General features: G+C 36.4%; 1 protein-coding gene across 1 annotated transcript; it reads left to right on the top strand.

The window, feature by feature from the left end:
* Positions 1 to 3,109: 3,109 nt before the first annotated feature.
* LOC117172672 (protein krueppel-like) lies at positions 3,110 to 10,242 on the top strand. Its single transcript, XM_033360799.1, has 3 exons — positions 3,110 to 3,484; positions 8,551 to 9,226; positions 9,327 to 10,242. The coding sequence occupies exons 1-3, from the start codon at positions 3,445 to 3,447 to the stop codon at positions 10,117 to 10,119; spliced, it is 1,509 nt and encodes a 502-aa protein (XP_033216690.1). The 5' UTR covers positions 3,110 to 3,444; the 3' UTR covers positions 10,120 to 10,242.
* The last annotated feature ends 6 nt before the right edge of the window (positions 10,243 to 10,248 follow it).

The following is a 10,248-nucleotide window of genomic DNA, read 5'->3' as shown; positions in this document are numbered from 1 at the left end:
TTTTTCAACGGATCTCCACGTTTCGAGACCCCCTGAATCCGAAAATTAGGTTTTCACGATGGCGTCTAAACCAGCCATTTTTGATGAAAATTCAAAAAGTGAGTGAATTTTGAAAATTTTTGAGACAACTTTTTTCTGAATTTTAAAATTCTATGTACGGACATTTATAGTATTGAAAATAACAAACAATTTATCTTCATGACTTTTTTCGATAAAAAGAAAATTCTCAGAGTTATAGCGTTTTCAAACTTTTTTTAATCAACCGAAAATCAAAATTTGAAGCCGAAAAACGCATCATATGAAAAAAGAGTCAGGAAAAGAAAAAAATTTCTTTTTGAAAGCCCTACAAGATTATTATAACCAATTTTTGGATTTTCTTCAAAAATCGAAAATTAAAATTTTGATTGCACAAAAAATAATGGAAAATAAAAAATTCCATTTCGTGGACAAACTATGTACGATACGAAAAAAGATGAATTAACAAAAATGGTTATCCCAAAAAAAACCTACAATTTCGTTAAGAGTCACTTCTTGATAGGACGCGTACTTTTTGTTTTATTCGTGAAAAATAACGTTGAAAAAAAAAAATGTGTGGAAAAAACGACGAAAGTTATGAGAAAAAAGCCAACAAAACCTGTTTACAAATGTCTGTCGGAAATCGAGCGCGCAGCGCGAGTGTCACGATGAGAATGTGTACCTCAAAGCCTACAGAGCTTTGAGAAACTAATCTTTGACTATACTTAATTAAGTAGACAATTCAGAATATGAAGACGCATATAAATACTGCCATCTAAAAGAGATCTTTTTGATAAAGTTTTTTTTCAAGCATTCCAAATGCAAAAAGTAAATATCCGAGCGCGAGATTTAACTGTCGTGTGCCCTAGGCGCGCTCAAACTACGGATTTTAAGGGGTAAATAAAAAGATTAACGATTTTTTCAGGATTTTTTCAAGAATCTCAACAACAGTTCAGGTTTTCTGATGATTAACGAAACATTATGAGCGATGTATATTGCATACCAGATAACAATCACCTAACGTAATATTTAAAAAATTCCATCACACTATTTTCCTACTTTCCTCAAAAAATGTATGCCACTATTGACACTATTTTGAATTTCTCAATGGGACCGTGCACCAAGAAAAAAGTTCTTATTAAATTAAAAATAAAACAACATTTTTTTGACTAGGTTCTTTAGATTCAACATAAAAATATTTTTACATTAAAAGAAAATTTATTTGATTTTAATAAATGACGTGACGCAATTTCTTTAATTTAAAGAAATTATTTGCTTAAATTGTTTATTTCTTTAGATTCAGTAATTTGAAATTAGCAAATTATTTCTTCGAATCAAAGAAAGATTTTCTTAATCCATATTACCAATGCACCATGATATTGCCTATAACGAATCACTTTGATTATTTTACGTTAACGCGTCTTTTAGAATACGTATTGTCAAATTTTTGCTAAGACGCGGAACCAACGGCTCTTGGTAATAATTTAAACCACTAAAATGTGTCTTAAATTAAAGAAGTGAAGCACAATTTCTTCACAATTTATCTTTTTACCTTAAATTTCCGCGAGTATTGGATTCAAATAAAATATATATTCATTTTAAACTAACCTATTCTCTTTTTTCAACCAAAACAGTTATTTCATTTAAAGAAATGTAAAGGTCAAATGAAAAATGATATTTCTTTGATTTAAAGAAATTTTTCATTTGAAGCAATCAAATATTTCTTTAATTCAAAGAAATATTCGGTTTGAAGGAACGAATTATTTCTTTACTTTAAAAAAATTTCCGTTTAAATTAACGAAATATTTCTTTAAATCTAATTAAAAAATTTAACAAACAATTTCATTTAATCAAAAAATGTTTTTTTGACCGTACATCAATACTAGAATTTATTTGATTCGAAAAGTTTTTTTGATTCGACAAAACTTTTTTCTGAGTGTGGTCTGTCATTTTAAACTTAAATGTTTTTAAATATTTGTCTTTTTAGGGGTGGAGAGGGGCCCAAAATCATCAACTTGTACTGGGCACCAAAAATGCTAATTACGGCTTTACAAAAAAAAAGAATGAATGTTTAATCTTATATATGTATAAAAGAGCCATGCATAAACGGGCTACAATCTTTTTTACTTTCTCATGATTCATCGATATTTGCGCAATTAAATCGTCTTGAAAAAAGAGCACTTAATTAAAATTAGAAATAAATTTTTAATCGATCTTTCCTCAATAGAACGAGATAAAGATGAAGTCACCTATAGCAGTAAATAGTGCAAAGTTATGCAAAGTTATATGTATGAATATGACACGTCGATTAATCACTTGTTGCATCGATAACATGTGGAAACGCGGTTCGCTTCATATATGCATGCGTCTTAGAGAAATTAATGTTTTTAAATTGTTTTTTCATAGGCGTAATTTAAGCCTAAATCGTTACTTCTCGCCATACGTATTAAGTGAAATATTAAACCTTTAGATTATTTGAAGCCTATTGCTAGCGTATATTTCCTAAACTTCGAAATCATTAAATTTGCTTCAACGCTTGTTTTGCGCATTTTTTAACAATCAGTTAAACCATTTGAAAAAAACTGCTAAAAATATTTAAAGCCCTAGCTAAAATTCATTTGTTATTATACCTGCTTTACTTTTGTTGAAAATTGGCATATCCCTTTATATAAAATAAATTTTTGTTAAAAGAATTGAATTCTTTTGAAAAATACAATCATCTTTCACTTTAGCCGAGTGAGCGATTTCCGGCGATATAGTACACTTTCGCTTTTCTCGCCACGTTGCGTCGCCAGAGGGGGTGTCAATGCAGGTTCTAGCCCTCATTTGGTCTTGGCAGGTTTCCCTGGATATCGCGCGTCCCTGCTTATTTCTCCCTCCCTTTCATGAGTGCTCCACTTTCCTTTCCTTTTTTCTGCTTCGTTCCCACCCTTCTTCACTGGCTACACACTCTGTCAGAAGTTCCACCCCTCTCGCATTCAATTGCGTCTAGCGACTCGCGCAACCAGAGTTTCATATTCGCGTCACGAGGAGGGGATGCTATGTGGAGGGGGTTTTTGAACTAGCCTGAGCCTGAGCACTACTCGACTGTTCTGTCATTTAGTATTGGGTTAGGTCAGCCCGAAGCAACGTCGTGTTGTTGTTATCGCCGAGGCAAGTTCGACGTTGTTTACACAAAATTTAACAAGTTTTTTTCTAACTTTCCGTTCAACTTGTATCTTTTTTGTGGGACTAGTGCATATGAATTTTTCGTTTTAGATGACTTATTTGAGAATTTTTATTTTTCCCGGACACGGATACTAAAGGTGATTGTAAGGTTCTCTAAGAGCGCATATGCTGCTCGTGTTGTGCTTGTGTCCTGAGAAATTGATAAGTTGTTCAAGACATAGTGGATGGAGTGTCTAAGTGTTTATCACAACAGAACGTAGGATGGCACTTTCTTATCTACAGGAGGCGCAAATTACCGCAGGTAAGTTTTTACAATTGTTTTTATTCTTAGAAAATTGAGTAAATAAGAATGATCTGTACAAATATTATCAAGTTTTCCTTCATATTTCTTTATTTCATGGAATCTTGGAGACCCTTTTAATGTTACTTGTACATTTCTTTTCTGCTGACCATTTTTATTCTCCTTTTCATATCTCTTATTTTATTAAGCCGGTCACTGTTGTGTATTTTTCATTTTCTCCGATCCCTTCACATCATTTTCTTTAAAGGCCTTGGCTGCGTGTATCAAAATTTTTGTTAGAAATTTTAAGCTTTGCTTTTCAACAGCAGTGATAAGCCATAAATGTATTTCCTAATTCATTCTGAATATATAACCACCGTTCGTTTTATCTTTGGGTGCAATTGCAGAATAGGGGCGTCACATGTATTTGGCTAGAAAAACAGTTTTTTTTTGGCAGAAGTTTAAAATTCTTGTTATTTTGTTACTACGATGTCTTAAATATGGGTATGTCACGATATCGGAATGATAATATTTAACTCACCGTTTAGGTGCTTTTAAACATCCAAACGACCAGAAACACCCCTTTGAAAGATCACAAAAATAAATTCAGATAATGGGTATCCGTCGGCCATTTCCGCATGAATTAACGTTCACTATCCTAGATGTTTCTGCAGCTTTCATGTGACCGTCCGCGAAGAAAGTGACCTGACACGGAAAAAATAGATTTTTAGTTTTTTGCACCAATTGATAATTTTTTATTTGCTCCTTCATAATATTAACTATTATTCGTATATCTGAAAAAATAGAATTGTTATTAAACTGCAAAGTAATGCTCTCTTAAGGTGTTCCTGTGTGGGACCGCTTCTTCAATCGCTGCTCTAAAATAAAGCTACCGTGTGTTAGGTCCTGTTTTTCGCGGACCTTCACGTATGTAATAAAATTAAACTTGGAATTCACAAATTATTGGAAATTAAAGTTTTTACGTAGGTCAACTTTGCCATCAGATTTAAATCTTAAAAAAACAGCGCGAGGTTCAAGTTTATTCGCGCGTCAATGTAAGATAAAATCGAGCAAATTTAGTTTGAAATAAATCATTTCCAACCCAGATAAATACCCAAGTGCGAATTGCCGGATCTGAATATACGGCCCAGTGCTGGTCCAATTTTGACAGCCAAAGGTCGGATAAAGTTATTGGGCCAATATCGGCATTTTAATCGGCCCAGTGTTGAGCCAGTACTGACAGCCTATATTGGCTATTTACATTTGCCGATCCTCCACCGATGCTTGGCCCAGTATCGGGACTTTATTGCGCCAAGTCTCACTTTTAGTGCGGGGAACCATGTTTCACGAGGCTCAGCCAACGTCTGGCCTAGTGACGTCACATTACTGGGCCAAGTGTCACTTTTACCACGGCAAACCATGTTTTATTTAAATCGGCACAATGTTGAGCCAGTGCTGGCAGCCTATATTTGCCGATCCTCCACCGATGCTTGGCCAAAAATCGGTACTTTATTTCACCAAGTCTCACTTTTAGCACTTAATAAACAAATCTTACACGAAACATAAAAAAAATGTTATTGAAAAACTGTCACAGTTCACGATGAAAATTGTTAAGTTCTGTCATTAACAATTTTAAATGTTTATGAAAAATCACATTTCCTGTCATTGCAAAAAGTTGTAAAGTAGGCTACAGCGGACAAAACGAAATATTACGCGAAGAAAAATTGTAATCGATTAAAATTATTTATTTAAAAATTATTGTATTGATATTCCTGCTAACAATTCGTGTATTTTAAATTTACACAACGTCGAATAATAATAAATAATTAGAAAAAGAGAGCTTAAAATTTGGTGATTTAACTTTTCTGAACTGTAACTTATGAGGATGGCTTTTTCACAGTTTCAACTTGTCGGTTTAGCGCAGTGGTTAGCACTCCCGACTGTTAGGCGATAGATTTAGGTATATAGATGTAGGTTCGATACCCCGTAGCGTTAGAAATTTTATTTGTAATATAATGTTCAAAATGTGATATATGTATTACATCTAAACAGGACCATTAATATTCATATTCAAAGTACTCGTAATCAATTAATATTTATTTTTTAAATACCTTTCTTGCCATATCCTTAGACCTTAGGGTATAGCAGTATTGATACCCAATGTTGAGGCGGCAATGGCAGCCAAGTCTTGGCTGCCAAGTCAAGGCCATAGTTATCAATCCGGCAATGGCGCCAAGATGGCAGCTAGGTTTGTTCCAATACTGGTACCCAGTGTTGGGCCGACAATGGCAGCCAAACCTTGGCTGCTACGTGTAGGCCATAGTTATCATTCCGTCATTGGCGCGATAATGGCAGCCGAGCTTCGGCAATATTTTTGCCGACTATGGGCCATGGTTGGGCCGTATGTGACTTCGCACTTGGGTATTCTGGATCTTCATTTATGGACTCATGTTTCAAATCCAGCGATTATCTAAGATTGTCTTTTCGCTAAATATGAATTGAAGGCCGAATGGCCTTCCAAATGGTTGGGAATAAGAAACCGGCCCAAGCCTGCAAGCCAGACGGCCCAAATTACTTAAAATAGTAACGGGCCATCGTAATTTTACCCGAAATTCCATCTTACCGATTCGAGCCTGATTGAAGGGAAAACCGACTATACACTATCCTTACAGAGCGTAAAGGTTATATATTCTACTGATTCAGCATATATTATCCGGATAATTGCACTTGGAAATTAAACTTACCATCTCACTAACTTCAGCAAGCCTAACATTAATTTGATTAGGTAAAACTCAGATTTTATACTCTTTCTTTAGGAGTTTAGTGTTTCCCGATTTTCCATCGTATTGAAAGTATTCGTAATTTAAAATACATTCAAATATTAAATAATAAAAAAATTCAACAATTATACAGTGAAAATAATTTTATCCTATTTTGACATTTAAATCACACAATACTATATCCTCTCTTTTTAAATTAGTAAGAAGATAACTCTTGTAAAGTAGGGCCAGCTCCCGTTAACACTATTTGACATAATAAGAATATTGACTAATCATTGATAAGAAATAAAAAATGATAAATTATAAGCATACCGATAAATAATAGACATACTAATATTAAATTAGGCGATACTTGTTTACACAAATTGCCTTAATAAGAATTTTGAATAATCATTAGTAAAAAATAAAGCAAAAAGGTTATTGATTCACTTCCGTACGAGATTATTTTTAATAAAGTGATATATTTTTACTAATGAATAGTATGAAAATGGTTTGTTTCCTCACAAAGTGATATCTGATAATAAATGAAAACCTAAGAGATTGAGGAAAAAAACATCTTTTCTGGGAATAAGGGGTTTGTAGCCAATTAGGAAAGAGATGTAAGGGAGGCGGTCCTTGCTTGTTGCTGGGAAACAGCGGCAAGGGACAAAATATCGATTCGATACAGCTCATTAATGGTCTTCGTTCGAAGAACGGATTATTAATTAAAACATCTAGTGGAAATTACACCAGAATAGCTACAGAGAAAAAATAGTTCTTATTGCGAATTATTTTGACCTAAATTCGAGCCCAAACTGTATATACTGCCTTTGGAAGTTATACATTATACCCATGCGCTTTATTCACTAGATAATCGCAACTACTGTGAACTCCACTGATTCTGACCGATTGCCAATGGGCGAAGACGGCTGCAAAAATATATTTACTGCACTACAAAAAAGCGTGTTCGTTATAACATTAGTTTAACAGTTATCCCTATAAATCAAATTTTAAAAAGCAATCTATCGCAAGCTATTTTTGTCATGTAACTTCAAATTATTCCCTTTGTTGAAAGTGAAACGTTTGATGCACGTAAAATTGACTATCAGATTAATTCAAGACACAAAGATTGTTGATATACTACCTTCCTTTACCTTAAATTTTTTCAAAGTAAAGAACATAGCCTGCTAACAAAATACGATAAAAGGCGTAAAAATAAGATTAAGAAATTTATTTTTCGTGAAAATTTAAACTTTTCTGTCCCCTTTGACAATATATTCATTGGAATTTTGCTCGAGGTTTAATATAAGAAACCCCTGCCAAACGACGCACATGTAAAACACTCGGTTATACAAGCATCTATGGATGCTTGTATAAATACGATGGATGCTCTTAAACTCTTTTTCTCATTTCTGGATATCCACAATTCTATTACGTAGAATCCATTTGTTTCAGTCACATCAAAATATTGCACAAACAACGGCATACACATATATCCAACATACAAAGGTTCGAGATCCATGCGGCAATTTTAATTTACATAACTGGGAATCATTTGAATTTTTAAAATATACGGGTTGCTTACTTGTTTCTTGTATTACTATAACTTAGTTCATATACAGACACGGTATTTAGGATCAATTTATGATTAAAATTAATTGAGTTATTCTAAAGAGTCAGATTCTTGTATCAATAAAGGCTTCTTAACTATTTCAAGCATCGGAAGAAAAAATAATTAAAGAAAGTTGTTGATATCAAGGACGGGAAGGCGAGAAAAGGCGGGTGGGAGAAATAGCGCGTGGCCCAGTGGGTGGTATCGGTATCATGAATGAACGCCCAAGCGTGTGTGACCGACTGTGAATGAAGGAGGAGGATTCCGGGAGCAAGTCATCCACGTGTGAGAGCGTACGCGAACGAAACAGGAGGGAGAAAAAAGAGGAGAATCCACCATCCGTTGTGAGGCGCACGTGTCTCCATTCCCTCCCATCATTCCCTCCCTCACGAACAATCGTCCTGAGTCTTGACTATCCTACCGCTGCGTTTCTCGACTTCCCCCTTTCTCATCGATTTCTCATTCTCAATTCGACACCGCATTCACCGGCTTCTAGAAAATGGTGGTGCACTCGATTTTGAATGTCACATTCAGAGAAATGGTTGTTCAGTTAGTTGATTTAATACCGATAGGTAAAAGGATCAGATTTGAATATATCGGTGCTCTCCCACAAATATAGCGTTTTCAGCATATGTTAAAATTAAGAAATATCTTTAAGTCGATTAAACGTGAAGTCAACCACCAATAAGCCTAACCTTTGATTTCTCTACTTACAGGTCTCTTATCCAACCAACAATACGACATGAAGCAAGACTCTGAGAAGCAATCACCCTCTCCACCGTTAAATAACAATTCCTCGGCATCTCTGTTCGCCGGAATGGGTGCAGCGGCTGCTGGTTTATCGATGTTGACGCCACAACAGTTGCTTGCAGCGAGTAGAACAGCAGCTTTTATGGCAGCCGGCATACCAGTTTCTCTGCACGCAACACTGGCGGCGAATCCCTCACTCTACCGCCATCATCAAACTCTCTTTGGGGGATGGATGCCTCCATCAGCTTCATCTCCACCTTCGCCCCTTCACCGTTCATCGGGAACTTTATCGCCAGCCTTAAGTAACAAGTCTTCATCTCGAGGAAGGACAGCTAATTCCAACATAAATATTAACAACAATGTTGTAAGCAGTAGCGCCGACAGAATTACAAAGAAGGGCCAGTCCCTAAAAAGAAGGATAAACACCAAGACGAAAATCGAAAGTATGCAGTTGCCTATGGAAGGCTCAGCACCCTCAAGTCCACCAACATCGATTAGTACTGAAACAGTCAAGGATAGCAGAGATAAGGTTTTCACTTGCGGAGTGTGTTCCAGATCTTTTGGCTACAAGCATGTGTTGCAAAATCACGAGAGGACTCATACAGGAGAGAAACCGTTCGAGTGTCCCGAGTGCCACAAACGGTTAGTAATAATTTAGTCTTTTGATTGCAATGTAGAATCTCTTTTTGAACCTTCTCTCAGATATAATTCTGAACTAAATTTTCCTCTTTTTTTTTTACAGATTTACGAGGGACCATCACCTGAAGACTCATATGAGATTACACACAGGAGAGAAGCCATATCACTGTAGCCATTGTGATCGCCAGTTTGTGCAAGTAGCTAACCTTCGTCGTCATCTTCGAGTCCATACTGGCGAGCGACCCTATGCCTGTGAACTTTGTTCTGCCAAATTTAGCGACTCGAATCAACTGAAGGCTCACTTATTGATCCACAAGGGTGAAAAGCCTTTCGCGTGTGAACACTGCCAAATGCGTTTCCGAAGGAGGCATCACCTCATGCATCATAAGTGTGGACTTAGTGGAGTCAGTGTAATGAGCAACTCTTCAACAGCGGGATCGCAGATTGGCTCTCCGTCGCTAGCGAGTGATGAGTTCGAGGAGGATATCGACATTGATATCGACGTGGATATGGAAGAGAATGAGGGATCTCTAGGTAGGAAGATGAGAGCGCCCCTCCAGATTCCAGCCCATCGTCAAATGCCAAGCCCCGTTGTGAATACCAGCTCCATGAATCCACTTCCATTAAATCTTTCCGGCATACCAACGAACCTGCCAGAACAAACAGAGCCAGAGGATCTCTCGATGTCTACTGGAATACATAGAACACACTCTCACTCTCACAGCAGTGGGGATTCCCCACTGAGTCGCAGTCCTAGCAGTGATACCCACCAAGATGAGGAATATGAGGAACTTGATGTTTCGGCAGCTAGCCCCAGTAGTCTTTTTCTCCATCAGCATAGGACCAAGTTCCACCGTCACCTCCTTAAAACAACTAACATAGATGAAGCATCCTAGTGTTCTTCGTGGGTTATGAAGACCCTGTTAATCAACACGAAAGCCGGCGCCCTTCAGACAGTGTGTCAATCCGGCCGAATCTAATCAAAAGCACGCACTCGTCAGTGATGCACCAGTTCACAGTCAGTA

The sequence above is a fragment of the Belonocnema kinseyi genome, chromosome 5, assembly GCF_010883055.1.
Source record: "Belonocnema kinseyi isolate 2016_QV_RU_SX_M_011 chromosome 5, B_treatae_v1, whole genome shotgun sequence".
Classification (NCBI taxonomy): domain Eukaryota; kingdom Metazoa; phylum Arthropoda; class Insecta; order Hymenoptera; family Cynipidae; genus Belonocnema; species Belonocnema kinseyi.
Note: the sequence above shows the minus strand (reverse complement) of the source record. Positions and strands in the feature narration are given on the sequence as shown.

Coding starts and splice junctions, on each gene's coding strand:
- LOC117172672 (XM_033360799.1), top strand. CDS start 3,445: ATGGCACTTTCTTATCTACAGGAGGCGCAAATTACCGCAG. Junction 3,485..8,550: donor GGAGGCGCAAATTACCGCAG/GTAAGTTTTTAC, acceptor CTCTACTTACAG/GTCTCTTATCCAACCAACAA. Junction 9,227..9,326: donor TGTCCCGAGTGCCACAAACG/GTTAGTAATAAT, acceptor TTTTTTTTACAG/ATTTACGAGGGACCATCACC.